Source organism: Sesamum indicum, linkage group LG6 (genome assembly GCF_000512975.1).
Source record: "Sesamum indicum cultivar Zhongzhi No. 13 linkage group LG6, S_indicum_v1.0, whole genome shotgun sequence".
NCBI lineage: Eukaryota > Viridiplantae > Streptophyta > Magnoliopsida > Lamiales > Pedaliaceae > Sesamum > Sesamum indicum.
Genome location: NC_026150.1, coordinates 19116342 through 19137881, shown reverse-complemented (window position 1 = coordinate 19137881; position 21540 = coordinate 19116342). Strand labels below are relative to the sequence as shown.

Genomic DNA, 21540 nt, shown 5'->3' with positions numbered 1-21540 from the left:
TATATTTCTTTTTTAGTAAATTATAACTAGAATTAAATATACTTTGCATTCCTGAATTATACATAAAATGGTATTGCAAATGTGAAAATTATTCCTCTATAAAAAATATTTAACAATTTACTCCACTATTTTTTAAAATACAACATTTTACCTCCCTAAATAGGGGTAAAATAAATCGAAAAGAGTTCGTTCGAACTAATATAAAAATAGATACGATTTGATGGCGACTTTACAGTTCCCAAAAATTTAGGAAGGCATTTTAATTCACCTTGTAAGGGTTAAAAATAGGAAATATAAAAAAAAATATTCGAATAACATTCTTTCTGAATTGATCTTACTTTTTTTTTATTATTATTATTAATGAACTATAATAATTATTTCTAAGTTGTATAGTAAATTACTTAGTCTCCACTTTTTAGATTAAATTGTCTAACCGACCCCTTTTTAAATTACAAAAATAGGTTCTTACGCAGTTCAAATCCTATTCTTAGATAGGAGTGAGCATCGGATCAAAAATTTCGAGTTCGAGTAGTTTAGGTTGGGAACTTAAATTTTGATTATTTACGTATGTAATTATATTTTATTAATTATTTCTCAAAATATAACACCTTAAAAATCACAAGTCAAAATATGGGAAATATTAATTTAATTATTGTGAATAAACTTTTTGTCTCATACATAATGTAGTGAAGGCTGACGTGGCATTCGTACATTATACTAAAAATATTTGAAGCATGTGGGGTGCACGTGCAGACCAGCAAGAATATTCCAAGCAGACATTATTTCGTGGATGTTTAAATATATAAAATTATTACAGCAGCGGATTCCCTCAAATCTCAAATCTCAAATCTCAAATCAATCACCCTTTTCAAAAATATTATCATCTAATAATAATTATTATTAGTTGTATTAAAATATTCAAACTAACTGTCGAAAGGGTCCTGTCTACCATTATAAGTGCCTATTTGTGTTTTGCGGTTATGTATGTCAAATCCTATATTTCGAGTGTAAATATATTTTTTTTTTTATGTTTTTGGTATATTTTAAAAAATAATATGTTTGGTTTTACGACGCATTTTCATCAGATATTTTAATGCAAAATTTCACATACTTAGCACATTGACAATTACGAGATTCTCATTTTTGATTCCATAATTTTTTAAAAAGTAACACATTTGATTTCTTGCACTTAACGATCACGTGGAATTTTCTGTTAAATATCTACTGTAAAGATGCCATGGGATAAAAATGTTATTTTCTTAAAGTTATAGGACCAAATACAAGAATTTCATAATCAATGGGATAAAAAATAAAAAGACCTCAAATTATGGACAAAATATGCTATTTTTTGGTACATTTAACTACAATTTACGGTTGTATAATTAATAATTGAAACTGTGAATTGAATTTTCATAATTACTTTTTTCTAATATTAATTATTTTATATTTAATTATGCAATCGCTCGGCAAAACTGGGCTGAAGGATATTGCTCCGACAAACAAAGCCCAATTTGAGAAATTTGGGCCTGAAATTGTTGCTTTTCAACACAGTCTAAAGCCCATAATTGATGGGTTATGGGCCAAATATTGGACTTGGATCACATGATTTATATTTTTTCTACCACTTATTTCTAATTTCAGTACTATTAAACATATTTAATATATTTCTTTTTTCTATTTAGAAAAAACATATTTAATATATATGTAGGATATTATATATAAGTTTTTTTTACTCCAAATAATCTTTTGCTAATATTCTTAACACTTCCTGAAGTATCGAATAAATATTAGAGCAGTATATATAAGGGTCATATCTTTTAGAGTATTCAATACGAATACGATATCCTTTTAAAAGTATTCGTATATTATAAATCATAGTATAAAGAATCAATGCGGCTCTTTTAACTTAAAAGACTCAGAAGCCAATAATGTTAGTGGTTGTGTACAGAAGAGTCCTAATGTCTCTGAGTATACGATACAAATACAATATTTTTTTAAAAAATATCCGTAAATTGTAAGTTGTAGATAAAAAATCAACCTCAAAAGTTAAAATCACACCTTTTTAACTTAAGGACTCATTTGCCAACAATAATCATGTATGGAAGAATAAATTACAACGAGCTCCTAAATTTTGGTATAATAACAAATATTCTCTTATTATTTAAAAAATTACAAATACCTCTCTTATATCTAAGGAAATTATGTCATCTTTGGATGATGAAATTTTCAACTTTGCCCTTGCTGTAATTTTTTTTAAAAAAGAGTCGAACGAGGTGGATGGAAAATTTCGAAAATTTACAAAAAGAATTATCCACTTAGTCCATAAAATAATTTAGAAAATTGTAAAAAAACGAGTAAAATTATAATTTATAATACACAAGAGCATTTTTATCATTTACTACAAAAATGATTGAAAACCTAATAAGAACGGATAGATTGGACTAGTAATTAGACGACCTTTAAAATTAAAAAAATATTAATAATTTTTTAAACAACCAAAAAATATTTATAATTGTACTTAAACTTCAAAATAACTCATTGTAATTTCCTGATATGAAACCCCACATCTTTTATGCTAGCATTATCCTATCCACTAATATCTACAAATACATTACCTGGGAAATCTTGTGGCTGAAATTCCCTTTCCAAATCTCTTGGATCACATTTGCCTTTCCCCACTCTCATAACTGTTCTAATGAGTCCAACCAATAACATCACAGTTCTGGAGATTCAAACTTAGAAAAATCGAATAACATGAAATAAAAATAGTCTTTATATACTTTTATTTTGATTCTGTATTTGCTCTTGCTGCTTCTATTATTTCAAGATTATTGTGAGTTAATATCTCCTGGTCAGTACAAAGATGATACTGATTCTACTGTTTCTATGTTCCTCAGAAATTTCAAGAACATATTAGCCAGTATCTGATGATGTAGTGATAGTATGGTGGGGGCATCTGTCCTGAATCAGCCCCAGCAATTCTTGATAGCACATGATCATCATTCAAAAATCCCAGAAATTGATATCAATCGGAAGGAACAAGAATGCATATCCCTTATCAAGAGATGCACAAACATAGAGGAGTTCAAGCAAGCCCATGCCCAAATCCTCAAGTTGGGATTCTTCTGTAGCTCATTCTGTGCCAGCAATCTTATTGCAACTTGTGCTCTCTCAGAATGGGGCAGCATGGACTATGCGTGCTCGATTTTCCAGCAAATATATGATCCCGGTTCATTTGAGTTCAATGCCATGATCAGAGGACATGTAAAGGAATTCGACTCAGAAGCAGCCTTGTGTACATATCTTGATATGCTTGAAGTAGGAGTAGAGCCAGATAACTTCACGTACCCGTCTCTCCTAAAGGCGTGTGCGAGTTTATCAGCTGTTGAAGAAGGAAAGCAGATTCATGGGCAAGTTTTGAAGCTGGGATTTGTGGAAGATGTGTTTGTGCAGAACAGTTTGATCAACATGTATGGGAAATGTGGCCAGATAAAGCATTCTCGTGCCGTATTTGAGCAGATGGATCGCAAGACTGTAGCTTCTTGGAGTGCAGTTATTGCAGCTTATGCCAATTTGGGCATGTGGGATGAATGCCTTAGCCTGTTTGGTGAGATGAACTTTGAGGGTTGTTGGAGAGCTGAGGAGAGTACTTTGGTGAGTGTGGTTTCTGCCTGTGCTCATTTGGGTGCCCTTGATTTGGGCAGGTCAACTCATGGTTACTTACTTCGGAACTTGTCTGGACTCAATGTGGCAGTTCAAACTTCCCTTATAGATATGTACATCAAATGTGGAAGCCTAGATAAAGGGATGTCTCTATTTCAGAGAACGGTGAGGAAAAATCGTAATTCTTATACTGTAGTAGTCTCTGGGCTGGCGAATCATGGCCGTGGTGAGGAAGCCCTAAACATTTTCGAGCAAATGCTTGGGGAAGGATTGAAGCCAGACGATGTTGTTTATGTGGGACTTTTGAGTGCTTGTAGCCATGCAGGGTTAGTCGAAAAGGGTATGAGGTGTTTTGACAGAATGAGATTTGAGCATGGTATAGAGCCAACAATCCAACACTACGGTTGCATGGTTGATCTCATGGGGCGGGCTGGGAAGATCAGTGAAGGTTTTGAGCTCATCAAGTGCATGCCTATGGCGCCAAATGACGTTATATGGCGCAGTCTCCTGAGTTCTTGCAAGGTTCATCAGAATGTGGAATTAGGGGAGATAGCAGCAGGACATCTGTTCCAGCTAAAGACACAAAACGCTGGTGACTATCTGATGCTGTCAAATATATATGCGGAGGCTGGAAGATGGCAGGACGTCTCCATGACAAGGGTTAAGATGGCTTGTATGGGATTAGGCCAAGTACCTGGATCGAGCTCGGTTGAGGTGAAGAGAAAGGTTCACAAGTTCGTCTCGAACGATAAGTCTCATCCTCAGTGCTATGAAATCTATGAGATGCTTCACCAAATGGAGTGGCAGTTGAAATTCGAGGGCTATTCTCCAGATACATCACAGGTTTTGCTCGATGTGGATGAAGAAGAGAAAAAACAGAGGCTGAGTTCTCATAGTCAGAAGTTGGCAATTGCATTTTCACTCATCCACACATCTCAGGGGAGTCCCATAAGAATAGCAAGAAATGTTAGGATGTGTAGTGATTGTCACACATACAGTAAACTGATTTCGGTGATTTATGAACGCGAAATTATCGTCAGGGATAGGAATGTATTCCACCATTTTAGAGATGGGACTTGTTCTTGTAAAGACTACTGGTGAATATGTTTCTTTTTCAAGAATAGTTGGAAATATTACAATGTGTTACCTGAACTCCGTTTGCTAGTAGTTGCAAATTTCATTCGATGTGCATTAAAGAAACAGCAGTTGTGATTTGTGTTGCTCGTGGATCATTGGTCTCTAAACGGACCCCACAAGGATCTTCTCTCACTAGCAAGGCAAGAACATTGAGTGAACTCCAAACTTTGAACACATTGCTGCTTGCAGCACCCAAGGTGACAGCAAAGACTGCGTCGAACCCACCCGCACCAGGAACACCAGCCAAGAGGACTCCTTGCATGTTCATTGTTGTATCCAGCAGTCGAGTTTGTGATTCAGGTTCTATCTGCAAAAGGCATAGATGACAAAGATAATGGTCAAATCAAAAGAAAGAGTGATGATTATTGTAGTGGACAATTGAGAGTTTCTATGGAATATAGAGGAGAGTAAATCAAAAGGATTTGGCAGAAGGCTTTTGCATCCAATTGGAAAGCTGAACAAAAGGAAACAAGACAAAGGAAATAAAATTGAAAATAAGCGGAATTCTTTCGAATGCCATCCAGATGCAGGTAGAATTAAGCTTCTGTTCAAATAGAGAAGCGTTGTAGGAATATAACATACAAGATACAGAGAAACCAAATAAGACACGAGCATAAAAGAACATACAGGAATTCCAGCTGCCTCGCCCATCTTCCGCATGTTACACCTGATACCAAGCATGGCATCTCTAGCACCTAATAGTGCCTTGACAACTTCTATTTGGTTTGGTTCAGTGAGTCCCTCTGCCCACTATAAGACAAAATAAAAAAATATCAATTTTGAGTGTTCATGAGGGAGCTTAATAAGGAAAAAAAAATATTAAAGTCGCTTGCATATGCAGCCATGAGAGAGAGAGAGTGGGTTACACTGCCATCAACCATGGTGGGACTTAGTTAGCGAGGATAGACATTCAGAAATATTTTCACAAATAGTTGTTATTTCTTTAAAGCTTGGATTCATAATTGCCATACTTCATCACTAATAAAGCTTAAATTTGTCATCTGAGATGGAATTTCAGTTGATTGGTTTAGAAGCCCGATTAAATGGTTGACCAAATCATGCAATTTATAGTCATCTTGAACGGAATGCATCCATAGCATATGCCAGATAGATTAGAAAGAATGGAAGTGAGTACCTTCTCTGATGTTAGCTTGCTGCAGTTGTCAATGGCACTTCTATAAATATCATAATTATTTTCTGCCAATTTGCTTAAGGTGCTGAGGTAAAACTCAAGGGCAGAGTTTGATTCTGACAACTTCTTCCATGTATCCAAAGCGTTCTGAGGGTCAGCCTTTTGCCACTTCCTTACAGCACCAACCATTGAGGGTGTTGATGATCCACCTGTTCCTGGTTCTCCTAGTAACTGCACATACATTAAATTACGTCAAGCAACTTTAAAAGAAGCATATATTCCACAGAAAAAAGTACCACAAATTGATATACTCCACCCCCATGTTTTTTCAAATGCACGCACTACATTGTTCATAAAGATTCTGAATAAGAGAGCACATGCTTGGTGGTTCATGTTCAGTTAGTTTCAGCCAGTCGTACGCATGGAAATCCACAATGACAAGAAAAAAATTTCATCTTTATTTGGTTTCTTAGAAGTTAGCTTCGGAACCAATTAGCACTAGTGGGATTGAGTTCTGTATGGCTATATCCTTTCGACAGAAATAGATGTAAGGACATGAATATAAAAAGCATTAAACAGCATGTTTTTACAGGACTTACTAGAGTCATCATCGGAGGCAATGAAAATGTAGTCCGCTCGTGATCCCAATTGGCTTTTAGCACATCAGCTATGGCATCTTCTATCGACATTCCTTGAACAGCATTCTGTTACACAATAGTGAGCAATTTGGCAGTCAATACCAATTGCTTTAGCAACCATTTAAGGCAATTCATTAAAGAGCGAAAAAACACTTTCTCCTAGCAAAACCTGTAGTTTTTTATGGCCTGTTTTGTTAAGTTTGATGATTATTTATTTACTGCCTTGAGGATTCGTTACAGGAGTGTATTAGAACTAAGCCCTAACCCTTCACAAACATTAAAATCATGTAATGGATAATCGACGGCTTTCTTTATTGTCAGAAATTATTCCCGTCAAATTGAGCCATCCAGAGCCCGTAATGAGACATATGAATAGTACTGCAGATACCAAAATCTCAGACTGTCGATATCAAGATCATTAATAATTAGACCTAAACTCTATATGCTATTGAACTACTTGGAATGTAAACGTGTGAGTTTTTTGCTTATTTTTCCACCAGGTAAGCAACTGTAAATAGCATATGATGCGAAGAAACTTGGCATCAAATACAATTCACCAGTAAATCAGAATTCTTTCTTAGAGACCAAAGAGTGATGAATACCTGAGCAGAAGCAAGTACTTCTGGTGAAAACCTAATATACCGCTGACTGCCATAAACAGCAGAACTCACATCAAAACCGCTACCCACTTTACCCTGTGCAATACAGTGAGCTGTTTGAGCAATGATATGTACAACATCCATTTCTTTAGCCCCTTCATTCCCTTGAAGATGACCATTGGCCAAGGAAGGAAGATTAACTACTCTAAGGTAATGAAGTAAAGCAGCAACGACGGCAGTTGTCATAGCTGCCGATGAGCCCAATCCAGTTTTGGCAACTTCAGGCTTGCAATTTTGCCCACCTGATTCTTCTACATTGAAGGTAATGGAAGTAAAAGGTGGAAGGGAAGCCAATGACTCCGGAGTCAACGGAAGCCCACGTGCTTTGATCTGCACAACTTGACATTTTCATTATCAAATTACGCAGACATGTGAAATAATGTATCATCTCATGTCTGCGAACATGTTACTTCGAGAAACAAATAAATAAAAGCACACAATTCTTGCAGGGATCTCATTTAGCATAGGGTGCAACTCGGAAAAATAGAATGTTTAACTGGACAGGACTGAAACCAATTCTGTTGGCCGTTTGTCTATGAGGCAGAAGGCATCCATTACGACACATAAGTCAAAATCCATGCAACTTCTGTATCCAGTGAGTTTTCTTGTACAAGGATATTCAAATTCCAAATTTCCACAATAATAGAATGTGGAACAGTATCATATTCACAACATGATGAGATTTGCAAATACACTCCAACAAAGTGAAAAACACACCTACAGACTAATACCAAATAAACAATTGGTACAGTTCCTGATATGACACCATTACTTCATTTTTATATTCCCTTCTCTGGAGAATATAGAAGTTGTATTTACGTGCTGTTCGTTTTGGAAACTGAAGACTTGTAAGGGCCAAGAGGCATCATAGAGCCCTAGTGGGTACAAACTAGTTCCAGAGCTTTTACTGGAACTTGGAAAAAGTAATATTACGTGCGAAAAGAAGTTGGCGAGAGATGGTAATAAAAGGACTATACGGACAAAAATACATCATTTTTTTAATTCTTCACCTATGTGATAATGCATTTTTTTAATTTCATCTCAATAATGCGGCGAATGTGATGAAATCAATATCGAGGCACCAAACTTTTGCTTCTGACTAACTAACTTTTCAGGAAGAGAATCTGACTACATTAAGTGCTGCGATGAAGATCAGACGACTTAGCCACTAAAAGTTCTGCAGCATAAAATATCCAGAATATTGTTATGCAGGTGAATTACCTGATTCCTATATGAATAAAATTCATTGCAACCTAATATTGTAATGTCAAGACCTGCATGACCAATCCAGAACAAACATAAGTTTTCCTGAAGTTCAATTATATTTAGGAGAAAGATAGAAGCACAGTATCAGACACGACCTAGCAACAACAGTTTATGCAACTCTTCCTTCTTATTTTTGTCAAATGTGGCACGTGCTGCTGCGATTGCATATTGCAGTGCATACTCTACAAACGGGTTCCTTGAGTCACTGAAGTTAGCAAAGACAAGAAAATTTTGATTCAAACCATTTTGACCCTGTGATGTTGATTTGTACTATAGGATAACATGTCAAAGCAAACAAAAGAACTAGATAGGTTTGATTTATAAGTTATTTCCTGATTCACCAACAAAATGTTTGATTTATAAGTTTATGCATGATTCACATGCAAATGTTGTTAATGAAAAGCATCAGACTCGTGATGCTCACCTTGAAGAAACGCACTGAAGCAGGAGATGCTTAAGCGACAATTTGTACATAGCTTCTCTTGCCATCTGAGGAGAAGTCAATTTCACATCCGTCCATGCCTGATATAAATGTAATATTCAGTAAGAGAATACACTACAAAAGAGCACCCCTATTTACAAGGAAAAAGAACACATCAAGTACTTCAACAGTTTGGAGTTCCATGCAGAATGAAAACGACTAACCAATAAAATATGCTGACTTCAAGTCCATGAAGGCATGCCCTTAAGGACCAGGCTCACAGTAATACCACTAAACCACAGAAAATCTAGCAATTACAGACAAACTCGTTTCACACTATTGTATTACACTGAAATGATCAACATTTGGGGGGTGCAAACTGTAGTACTCTGGACATGACTTCCTGCTTAATCTCGAGTTCTTCCCAAACAAATTTGTCTATGATCACAGTTTGTTTCAGCAATACTCAAGAAAATCCCTGTTCTTGGCAATGTGTAAATGTTTTCTTATTCAGTCGCAACTAAACTGATCAACTTTGTAACAGAAACAAATTTGAACATTACAAAGATTCATCATTTTAAGAACCCACATAATAAGAAACCCAAACAGGAAAAGACAACAAAGCAAAATTTCAAATTTCATCTCAAAAGCACAATTATATTCTCATAAAGTATAGCATACCCACGCCCAACTTTCAGGTTTAATTTCCTCATAAAGCGGTTTTACAATTGCATAAAATCGAGCATTTGTACTTAGTACAATCCCAGCATTAGGCCTCTCCAAAATGAGGTATCCACCAGTCACTAAAACCTTCCCGGGAGCAGAAGCAACCCTACGTGCAAGTTATAATGAAAAAGGTCAATGATCATCGTCAAGAACTTCAGAACAAAACAACGATTGAAGATGCAGACTCACATAGCCATTTTTCTGCAGTTCTCAATCTGGTGATCCTTGATTGTCAGATTTCAACTGTGCCAAGAAACAAACTAAATTCACTTTGAACTAGTAAAAATGATCCACAAATGCAAAATAAACTAACAGATTAAAAAAAGATGATTCTTCTTTTCAGTTAATCAGTCCTTTTGGCCCCCCAAAAGGGTGCGATTCTCAACTTCCATCCTCGCCATTGAATCAAGTTCTTGATCTAATTAAATATTAAGCCCAATAGGAACTAATTCTTTAGCTTCATTTACTACTAACTGAAATTTGTAAAGAATCAAACCAAAAGCTATACCACTTCCGTTTCCTCAGCAGCCAAAGAATAGTAAACAAGAAAATTTTACATCCCGCAAATAATAGGGGGGGAGGAAATATTAACCTAAACTGAATCCAATTGAAGGGCCTCTCAAGAAACAGTCCCAGTTGACAAAATTTAGATATAACGCGGTGAACAAAAATCTGGGCTGCAAAAAAAGCAACTGAAATCGCTGATTCAAATGATCTTGAGCGCTATACACTCATAAGCGTAATGTACATCGTATAGGAGAGAGGAGAAGCGTTTACCGGGGAGGAAAGTCAGCTGCCAGTGGGGGAGGCAGAGGAAATGTCTAACGCAGTGGTGGTTTACTTTCCGCAACTTACAGTCACAGTTCTGGTGTTTGAATTCACATCGACTGATCCGGGGTGACAGCTAACTTGAGCCAACTCGGCTTGAAGTTCGGCTCGAGTTGGAAAATTTTTTAGTTTGAATATTGTGATATGATTTTATATTAAAATTTACTATATATTAAATTATTAGAAATATCTTGTATTTTAAATCTAAATAATAAAAAATACGATATTTTTATTTATATTAATTAATTTTTATATAAAAATAAATTCAATCAATAATTTAATAATTTTTAATTTTTTAAATATTTAATATGACGCATATTAATTTTATGCTATATTTTAATTTTAATTATACTTTTGTAAATTACAAGTTGTATCAATTAATTTATATATGTGTGTCTATATTTATAGCAAGATAAATAGTATGCATTCCATTTTACTAATTATAATTTATATTGAAAATTGGTGATTTTCATAAATAATTAAAAGATAATAATAATAATAATAATGATGATGGTTGAATAATTTTAATTATTTTTATTATTATTGCATTATATATATAATGAGAACAGTGCATGATTCTTTTTTTATTAAAAAAAACTTTTTATTTTGGATAATGGAAAGATATAAAAACTAAATTGTCATCATCAATATTCTAAAAAATGTATGTTCATGACCATTCTCATTTTAGTTTTAGAAAATAACTTTTTATTTATTTATTTTATTAATATTAATAACTATATAAAATTATGTGCAAATATTTAGATAACCTATATATATAGTCTATATTTTTACTAATTATCTTATACTAAACTAATAGAAGATGTATAATAAAAATATAATGAAGTCATATATTCATAAAATTAGATAGAACATGTTTTTTTTAATGCTTTTTATGAATATATAGACACTTATTCGTGGTTATATATTTATTATAGAAAACACAAATATAAAAAAATATCAATTTTTTAATAAATAAAATTGTGAAAATAAAAGTCATTATTTCTAATTAGATTATATAAGAACCTGTCATAATTATATAAATATCAATCAAACATTATTTGAAATAAATTAAGATGATTATAAAACAAAAAAAATAATAATATCATCTATTTCAAGTTCTTGCATTTATCAATAGTATAAAAGATATAGAAAATTACCAATAATTAAGAATTAATTAATTATTAATCTCATGTACATATTTATACATATATATTATGGATAATTATGTTATTTAGTATAATTACACGTAAACCTCCTATAATTTAAAAAATTATATTTAGTACCCTTAACATTTATTTTTGTCTAACAAATAAACACATCTGTTTATAATTTAGCGAATTTATTGTGATTAGCAAAAAGAATTGATTGAAAATCTATAATTACGTAAGCATAAAAACAAACTCAATTACTAAAATGTAATTTTCTTTTACTTGTCCAATACCAACTCAACCCACTCTTAACTCGCTAAGCTAATTGCGTAGCGGTTTGAATTAAACCAACCGATAATCCTACAGTTTTGTTGAACAACCTAGGTATCACATTGCAATTTCCTTCAAGGAACAAAAGATGGGGCAATGCTCCTCCCACTCCCGGGAAAAAAGATCAGAACAGCATTAAGAAAAGGTAGAAAAGGAGGAAACAAGTGAAATCACCACCTAAAGCCATAAACTGAATCAGATTTGCGTTACAAAAGGCCAGGAAATAAGGTGGAGCAAGCAAACAAAACCACCACCAAAGCCAACAACTGCATCAGAATTGTGTTTGAAAAGACCTGGAAATAAGGTAGTGCAAGTAAACAAAAGCCCCAAATAAAACCAAAATAGTGGGTCAGATTTGCGTAGATAAGGGCAGGAGACGAGGGAGGAAACAAACAAAAGCACCAACTAAAATTTAATTAGAATGACGTTGTGGGCAGGAGAAAGAGAGAAATGCCGGACCTACCAAACAGGCATTTGACTGCATCATTCTGAGTGAAGTGGATGCAACATATTCGATCCATCACTTACCGCTGGTTTATAAAAGGCTGGTATATTTCACCACCCATCCCCCTATGATCCTGCGGTCTTGGATGGCTGGAAGCTTTACCATGCCCATCTTAAGATCAAGAATTCACTCACTTGAACCGTGATAGTTCAAAAATTCAAGGCTATTGAGGATGCATACCAAGTGAAAGATTTACTAGATGAATGAGAACATATCGATTTCAGTCCCTCCAGGAGGAGGACAGAACCTTACATGTTATGGAGCCTAAAGCAAAATTTATGCATCCAAGTAACTCCACATTCAGAACAACCATAAAGAAGTGAAGTAAGCAATCAGCAGCAATCCAAGGGCCAAACCAGTTTGAAAAGATAATTAGATACTGAATATAAGCGAAATCCAAGTTGAGAGTATGTAGTTATTTTAACACATTAAGAAGCCTACAGTAGACTGGCAGAATAAGAAAAACTTAACATACTAGGTACTCAACTAAACACCAGCTATTTGAGACCTCTAACTGGAAAATCCACCAGAGCCTCCACATTGACCATGCGCCAGCAGCCACCAATCAGATTGACTGTACTCCAACGGTTTCATCCCAACGAGACAACTAGGCGTTTCATGATACTGTATGCCCTTGCCCTAGTTAATTGTCACGCAAGACGACTAAAGATATTTCACCATGCCACGACCCTCCACACTGAGTTTTGTAGCTTGTAGCTGCTTTCGCTTTGGTGCTTTCAGTTGTTGTAACTTCTTGTTCATCTGCAAGAGTAAAAAGGTTATGAGTAAGCAAACGGTGGCCAGATACTGAAGAAGTCAAGATCGTACAGTAAATTATCATAGAATTACAGGACTTGAAAGGACATTAAAGACCATATATCCTTAGTCCAACTGCAAGACCAAGGAAGGTAAATTATCAAAGATTAATTGGAATCAAAAGAAGATATGACCATTCTTCATAAAACAATAAAATCAATAAAGGCACAAACATAGTCTTCCTTGGGAAAAATCTAAATTATGTGTTTAACTTTCTTAGTTTCTAGTAACTCGTGCTAATTTTAACTCAAATAACACCAGTTCATCCTTGGAGCTAACTCACGGCCTGATCAATGCAAGAACCATGGATATGAAAAAGTTAAGAAGGTTCATTCTTGTCGATAATTATGCATTATAATACATAAACCAAAAAAAAGAAAAATGAAAGAGAAAAGGTCAACTTTTCTGTAACAAATTCTACTAGACATCTACCCACCAACACAGCCAACTAAGCCAACCTCTGGACTGAAGGGTATGAAGAAAGTACCAATATAGTCACAAAAGAAGGTACTTCACAGTTATAAATTAAAATAAATAGAGAGAAACATAAGCCCCTTGATAAGATATATTATCAAAGAAATGCATGCAATGCCTAGCACAAGAACACAATACTGATTGCTACATAAGGATGCTAAAAGATGCACTTCATGAGTTAAAAAATGAAAAGCATTCATGAATTAGAAGGTAGGCACTGAGATATGCATATGCAAATCAACAAAATCAGATAAAAAGTGACCATGTAAGTTTGGCACCAGCAGTATATATCTTTGCCCATCCTGAATCTACAGTATATTAAAATGCCAAAATTAGGCCCTAATTCTTGTGAAGCCTTAGCTTCCATATGAGACTCATTTCGAAAGGGGCTAGAGCTACGAACCTTCGCGCGACGCTGATCCTGTACCATCTGTTTAGCCCGGGCCCTAACTTCATCCGGATCAACCTTGGATTGAGGACGCACCACAAAATCCATGGACATTGCTTCGGGCCTTGAGGCATGCTGCCTAGATGATGATTGGCCAGATTTGGACCCCCTGCGATTTGGCAGACAGGCAAAAACTTAGATTTGTACATGGAAATGGAAACATTAGAGATACAATCAGTCAAACTTGCTCTCCATGTAAGAAATCAACAGAAAGGAAGCAACATCTTACTGCGAAAATTCAGCTAAATCAAGGTCATCATCTCGTGATGTATTCATCACCCTGTAGAAGAAAACAAACGCTTTTTAGCAGAAGATTAGCAAAGGCCCTCAGCATGAAGATTGATTTGTAAACATTCAAGCAATCTCATTACTGAGTAGAAAACAAGTACTTTTTAACAGGCGGCCTCCTGAAAACCCTTTCATCCTCGAAGTTTTTCATGTCCTCAAACCTTGTGCTCTTATTGAAAATTGGTCGACTCTGTATGAATAACATTCAGAAAAAGTGATTAGAAAATAATTGTAAGCAAATAGCATGAAGATTTCCACTTGACATTTCAAATTTCCGGAAGTTACAATTAGAAGTTTGGGAGATTTTCAATTGTCCAAAAGTTTTGGCATCTGTAGCCCCAGAATTAGAATAATATCAAATATCAGTTATCAATTATTAAATTAAGTTCCCTTTGATCCTACCAAGACCACAGAATATACTTCGACAGACTAATATACAACAGTCTCTTCTCTTTTATCCCACTCATCCAAATGAACACAAAGGGAAAAAAAATAAAAGGAAACAAAAAGGGAAAGTAGAATTGGATGTGTCAAATCTCCGATTAGTAGGAAAGGGAAATGAAAAATTATGTTACCCATTTATCAACCAACTCTTTAGCAAGTTTCCGGTTAGCTGTGGTCTCCTCATCGGATTTTGACAAAAACATAATAACCTGCCCGCATGTCAAACAGCCATGAAAATTAGTCCTCCAATTAGCATGTAAAAGTTGAAAAATAGAAGAAAAAGATAAAATAACATAATCATTGCTATGTTAAGCAAACTCTTACCTTTCCAAGGCCACTCTTCTTTAATTGTTCTCTTCGATCATATTGCTCCAAGTCAATTGGAAACTGCAGGACCAACCATAAACTATTACTCTCCAAACAATTTTTTATTTACATATACATTAAAACAAATGGATACTATCCATACATCATTCAGGATCTTTAAAACAGCAGCACGGATGTTCATATTCGGCAAACTTCCATCAGGTAGTGGCTCAAGCCAATTCTTCAGAAGAGTCAAGACTCCATGGTCCAAAAATTCTTGCTGCAGTTGTTTTCTGCACAAGAAGCCATCCTCGTAAAAGCAAATTAAAACATCCAAATCACTGAAATATGAAAACAGAAAAAAAATGGAGAACAAACAACTAACTTGGACAGGACGTCTGTCAAAAGTGATAGCTTCCTCAATTTACTTATGGCAGGGTTTTCCTGCCGATTCAGTTCAGCATCCTCTTCTGCCACAACTTCCAGCTCTGCCATGACATTTTCAACCAGCAGAGCAATTTCTGCAGCACTTTTTTCATTCTTCTTCTTTTTCTTACCCACCTTGAAGAGTTCCTTGATTTCCTCATCTTCTTCTCCTTCTTCAGCCTGCAGAATAACATGCAAGTAACAAAACCAATTAATTGCCCCAAATCCCTATAATCAACGTGTTTTAAATGAATAAATGTCAAATTTAGATATCCCTGCAAATTTCCGGCTGATATAAAACAAATGACAGTAATTTATGGCAAGAAATAGCAGAAAACCTTTTGCATCAAGCGAAAGAGTATAAGTTAATTCTTTGTTAGAGAGAGGGGCAAAGAGTCAGGGGAAGTGATTAAAGGTAAGAGGGCTTGAGGATATCTCACAGAAAACAAAATCAGAAATGAAGTGAATTGCAATAGGGAGACTGGATTTTGGTTACCTTAACGGCAAGAAATTCAGGAAGAAACAACTAATCCATAAACTTCCGAAAATCAAAATCTAGTAAAAGATATCATTTTAAGCGTAAAACAATAAATCAAAACTACATAAATCCATGCAAAAAATCAAGAAAATAATGTAACTACCTTTCTTTTCGATCTGGAACTCATTGGAAAATTATATAACCAATTCTTTATCAGAGAAGGGAAGAGAGAAAACGAGAGAGAGGAGAGAAAGAGAACAAGCGGTGGGTGAAGGTAAAAGGTAAAGGGGGTTGGTATATATGCCAGAGCGATGTATACGAGGCAAGCATTTTCTGTGGGGACTACATTTCGGTTACAAATGCTTTCATCATTAAAAAAGAAATTTCCCCGAAGAAACCAATTTATATTTATATTCAAAATCCTATAAAGTAATGTGGATTTCAGAAATCTATGCAAAATCAACAAAATCCTGGTCAAAATAAAATGAATTCTGACATTTATGGATACTAAATTAACAAGCAACCTTTCTCGTGTACGTGAGCTCATTGCAAAAGTCTATCCAAATTTATTCTAAGAGAGGGGGCTTAGTTAAGGGGTTTTTTAGGATACATGAGTGAGATAAATAGCATTTGCTGGGGCTAGACTTCGGATAAAGACATTTTCAAATTACAAAAGATTTTTTGGAAAGAAGCAATTAATTCCCTAAACTCCCTATATACAAAACCTGTAAATGTATTAATGTCAACTTAAAAGATTCCTGCAAAATCAACAAAACTAGAAGTAAAATGAAAGAGGATGACTTAGGCCAATATAATAGCAAAAGAACTTCTAAGGATTTGAAACTCAATGGGAAATAGAAGATTGAGTGAAATGCGATTATATATATGTCGTGTGAGAGAGAGGTAAGCACTATTTATGGGGACTAAATTTTGATTAAGAATTCGGACTGTCTTACGGTTGGTGTTTTGTCATGTGTAATAGGGAAGTGAATGAAGAAGCAGTACTGGAACCGTAAATAGATTTGATAGTGAACGCTATTAGTGAGCACAAATCCTAGATTTCAGTAATGGATTGGTATTAACCAGCATGTTAAAAAAGCAACGCAATTAACATCATGAGCGAGGACATATACTTGATTTTCGTTCCCAATTGGGAGGGATCACCTCCCATGATTTTTCTACAGCACTAAATTGCGAAACCAGCGATAGAGCATGTGAGCAACTAGTATTAAATATTATTGGCAGGAAGATGTTCATTTGGGTAAAAATTAGAAGTGTTCAAATCTTAATGATTTCTCCACACGAAATTATGAAAAGTAATTGCATAATAGGAAAAGGAGATTTAACTGGTGGGATGGGTTATGTGACGGAGAAGAGAAGAAAGAAAAGCATTTTTAGTATACAATATAGATTCAGATTAACTCAATACATCAATATTTTGTGTTAACTAAGCAAATAAGCCTAGACATCTTTCTGAAGCATGTGCAGTTTTCTTCTATAAATTCATATAAAACAAGTCAAACAGCCAAAAACTGATGTTGATCATCAATAAATTGGTTCATTCATAGCCTATTTGAGGGTACAAAACTCATTGTCAAGCTGACCGTCATTCATAATACAGAGAGAAAAATATTTAGTTTCCATGTCAAACAAGACATTTGGTTTTCAATGCAGTTTTGTGACATCCACAAAACCCACCTCACCATGCAGTTTGAATGCAGAAGCACAAGCATGAAAGCAACAGATTATGGAATTTTGGAATTGACAATTACAGAAATGACAAAAATACTTACCATAATGAAAACTTATCTGTATACAGTACTCTATAACTCTATTATGTAATCCAACAAAGATAGAATCCAGACCTGCGGAGCACGACTTGGAGAATGTTCATTGCCACTTCCATACCGGTCAGCAGGGTCCACACCACTGTCATCTATGAAGTTATCATCATCCATGGTCCTAAGACCCTCTTGATCATCCTAGATAGTTTTGAGACAAAATCAACAAACAATGTGTTACTTAAATTTATAAATACCGCATTCAGTTAGATGCTCATTTGGTCAATTACATAGTGTAGCAGCAAACTTGATTTAAAAAAAAAGAGAGTCAGGAGAAATGGGAAAGGGAAGATCATGAGTAATCGACCCACACCCTATAAAAACAAGTGTCTGTGTGAAGAAGTAAATAGCAAAGGATACAAAATTGGTTACATATACTTTTACATCAAATGAGGACAAAATACTATCTCCTCATCTACTATGCGAACCCCCCTCACTCTCATCCCAAGATATGTATTAGCCTATCACCGTCCAGGAATGTTTTTATTTGTAACTTACAAGCTGGAAAATCTACAAGTATCAGTAGTCGATGAAGTAACCATTTCTATATTCACCTAGTCTTTAAAGTAATCCTATTCACAAATTAAATGATGTAAAGTTAAATCAAACCCCATGAGGCGATAGTTTGCAATGGGAAAGAACATAGAAGTATGAGGAATATATAGCTTCAAGAAGCATCATTTCTAACTCAACCATGCTTGGTTCCAACAAACTCATTCCTTACTAATGTTAGCGGAATCATGTACTTCACATTGAAGACCTTTTCCTAGTTGGATGGCAAAATGGATGTATATTAAGAGAAAGAATACATATCAAGCTGTTGCAAATCAAATTTGCATTAAGATAATGTGAAAGTACAGAGCTATTTTTGCGAATATTATTTATTTCTGAACCATGACTAGTAACAAAGCCATATTGCCACTGTTTTCCAAATAACTACATGACATAATAGCTTCCAAATCAACAAATAATTTTCAGTTTCTAGTGATTTTAAATTATACAATCTCACTAAGAGGTGATTGCCATATTAAACCAAAGGATCCTTTGGTACTTGCACAAATTAACAAAAAGTCACACAAACACACCCTCCACCCGTTGAAACAAAATTTCCCAATTAATATTCTCAAAATTGAAAAGGGGGCTCATATTCACTTATAATTGAACTCAAGAAAAGATAACCCAATTCACAAAATTTATCAACAGCAACCACAACCTTTATCCAAAAGGTCTGTGAAAAATCAGCGAAAATGCATCATTCAATACATTTGCCCATACATTTTCACAAGAAACTAATCAATGCAAACAATCATTGCATCCAAATCGCATAAATAGAGAATCAACCGTCAACACGCACATATAGACACAATACCCTACCCCACAGCTTCACCAAATTTTCATAAATTCATCGCCTTTATTGAAAAAGTCTAAAAATCACATCAACAAATCCACCGAATCCAATAAACTCCAAACCGGATTACACGGACCACCAAACGATCATTAAATTCACTTCACTAGGCAAATAACACGCATGAAAATGAAATTCACACTCAAAACTCCAGCTTCACTATGGAAAAGGGACAAGGCAAACCTCAGAATCACCACCAGCAACAGTGTCCCACATCTCCTTCATTTCGGGATCGGCCTCATGATCCCTCATTCTTCCTCCTCCACTCTGCCTAAACTTAAACTTCTTCACCCCCTTCTCCCCCTTCCTCTTCTTCTCCAGAATTTTCCTCTTCTCCCCTCCCTCCTTCTTCCTCTTTCCACCATCTGAATAGTTTTCCCTCACCATCCCAGCCATGTCACCCTCATCACCACCATAATCCCCTCGAGCACCACCCTCATCGTCATCCAATCCAAAATCGACTGGACCCAAGTCTTTACCAGAGGACGATTTTTTGATCAATCGCTTCCGTGGCTTCGCCTTAGAGTCATTGTACACTGGAGTTGGGGATCGGTCCCGGCGATCATATGCAGCATCGTCTACATCGTCCAGGAAATGTTGCTGAGGCTCATCCCGATCAGATTGGATATCCTCATCAAAGTCCATCAATGGCTCGCCATCTTCATCACGGTAACTAAATTCACCACAGAGAAAAACCCCAATTCAACATAAACAAACCCTAATTCAATCTTAAAACACCCCGATTCACACACAGATAAGCACATACACAAATGGGATCATGCAATTGACTGGCTGGTCACCTCAATTGCATAAAAATCCCTAATCTCTCTCTCTCTCTCTCACACACACACACATGAATTTACACATAAAACAGTTCAAAATCGATCAATTAAAACCCTAATTCCTGGTTCCAAAATTGGGGGTGCCGGACTTACGGATCGTTTTCGTAACCCATGATTGATTCGGAAAATTATCCTCCACTACAGCACAAGTGAAGAAATCCAGCGGTGCGTGAATCCTCCTATTCTATGCGTTCGGTAGTGTGTGTATAAATGCGATTATATAAAAACGATTGTATTGTGCTTTTGATACTCTGCTGGATTATGTGTGAAAATAGTATTAAATTCAAGATTATCTGCTTGTGATGACGGAGGCGATGCAGTCCAGCAATTGACCGTACGATCAATTGATGCAGAGAATGTGTAAAATAATTTGATGGTCAGTTGCTCCAAACTATAAATGAAAAGAAATCATTTGACAGTTTGAAAATCCGCGGGCTTGTCAATTACCAGGTACGAGAAGCCCGCAACGACTTGGGAACGGGTCGGGTTTTATCCGAAATCATCCCCGAACCCGACATGCTTGGACCTTGTGGTGGGTTTAGTCTTGAATGTTATCTATACTAATATATAAGATAATGTCTTTGTCTCTCACAAACCACAGTTATGAAATAGCAATATCAATTTTATTGTTATGTCGATAACACTTCTAAATTTATTTTTTTATTCATAATATATTTTAAAATATTAAATATTATTTATTATATGCACACAAAAATAACGTGCCACAACAACTCATCTTTTGATATGAAAGCATGTTAAAAACTCAATATGATAAAGTTTTTAATACTTTTGTTTTATTTGTTGTTTATTATTATATATGTATTTATCTGATGTACTTATACTTATATGTGTGTATGTGTGCGAAAAAATAAGTGTGTAGACATATATGTAATTGCATATAAAACATATAATATTCTCATAGATTTGATTAATTATATATGATCGATAAATAGTTTATGCTTTTAATATGTATAAAAAATAATAAATTTTCTGTATTAGGAAAATTATTTTTAATATTCTAAAGCTAAATATGTGATATTAATTATTGTTATTGTTGAAATATTGGACTTGCTAAGATAATTATGTTATACATATACATATATGTACACCAATTTTACTATCAACAAATATAATGATTTATTTTATGGTTTGGTTATTTTTGTCAATTTTTATATGTAATGTTTGGATGATTTTAAATTTAAAGAATTTAAAATTATTTTCGTTCTAATGTTGAATTATGTTTTGTTGAATATTGATGAATTTTAATTTATTCTTAAAATAGAATCATTTGAAATATTTTCTCTAAATCCAAACGTACC

At 34.8% G+C, this 21540-nt stretch overlaps 3 protein-coding genes across 5 annotated transcripts; 1 reads left to right on the top strand and 2 right to left on the bottom strand.

Moving 5' to 3' along the window:
- Positions 2731-4815, top strand: LOC105165121 (pentatricopeptide repeat-containing protein At1g31920). The gene has a single exon (XM_011084010.2). The coding sequence runs from the start codon at positions 2944-2946 to the stop codon at positions 4762-4764; it is 1821 nt and encodes a 606-aa protein (XP_011082312.1). The 5' UTR covers positions 2731-2943; the 3' UTR covers positions 4765-4815.
- On the bottom strand, positions 4788-10539 carry LOC105165122 (phosphomevalonate kinase, peroxisomal). Of its 3 annotated transcripts, XM_011084014.2 has the most exons (12): positions 10420-10512; positions 10235-10319; positions 9832-9885; positions 9598-9748; positions 8920-9017; positions 8591-8700; positions 8451-8503; positions 7173-7559; positions 6532-6636; positions 5936-6163; positions 5428-5550; positions 4788-5107 (listed from the first exon to the last, which is right to left on the bottom strand). In XM_011084014.2, the coding sequence occupies exons 3-12, from the start codon at positions 9837-9839 to the stop codon at positions 4841-4843; spliced, it is 1530 nt and encodes a 509-aa protein (XP_011082316.1). In that variant the 5' UTR covers positions 9840-9885; positions 10235-10319; positions 10420-10512; the 3' UTR covers positions 4788-4840. The 3 variants fall into 3 exon arrangements, with proteins under 3 accessions (XP_011082316.1, XP_011082313.1, XP_011082317.1); XM_011084011.2 differs by lacking the exon at positions 10235-10319 and having other exon boundaries at positions 10420-10539; XM_011084015.2 differs by lacking the exons at positions 10235-10319; positions 10420-10512 and adding an exon at positions 10151-10193.
- On the bottom strand, positions 12811-20641 carry LOC105165120 (protein IWS1 homolog 1). Its single transcript, XM_011084009.2, has 11 exons — positions 20315-20641; positions 19563-20052; positions 17999-18115; positions 15615-15835; positions 15393-15522; positions 15248-15310; positions 15055-15132; positions 14581-14669; positions 14421-14471; positions 14147-14300; positions 12811-13215 (listed from the first exon to the last, which is right to left on the bottom strand). The coding sequence occupies exons 1-11, from the start codon at positions 20332-20334 to the stop codon at positions 13117-13119; spliced, it is 1512 nt and encodes a 503-aa protein (XP_011082311.1). The 5' UTR covers positions 20335-20641; the 3' UTR covers positions 12811-13116.

Excerpts from the sequence above, each read along its gene's own strand:
- LOC105165121 (XM_011084010.2), top strand. The coding sequence starts at position 2,944 with ATGGTGGGGGCATCTGTCCTGAATCAGCCCCAGCAATTCTTGATAGCA.
- LOC105165122 (XM_011084011.2), bottom strand. Across the intron at positions 8,701-8,919 it reads CTTCAGTGCGTTTCTTCAAG|TGACTCAAGGAACCCGTTTG; the intron begins GTGAGCATCACG and ends TGCTAACTTCAG. Across the intron at positions 6,637-7,172 it reads AAGTACTTGCTTCTGCTCAG|AATGCTGTTCAAGGAATGTC; the intron begins GTATTCATCACT and ends ATTGTGTAACAG.
- LOC105165120 (XM_011084009.2), bottom strand. The coding sequence starts at position 20,334 with ATGGGTTACGAAAACGATCC. Across the intron at positions 15,311-15,392 it reads TTTTAAAGATCCTGAATGAT|TTTCCAATTGACTTGGAGCA; the intron begins GTATGGATAGTA and ends TTGGTCCTGCAG. Across the intron at positions 14,670-15,054 it reads AAGAGTTGGTTGATAAATGG|AGTCGACCAATTTTCAATAA; the intron begins GTAACATAATTT and ends TTATTCATACAG.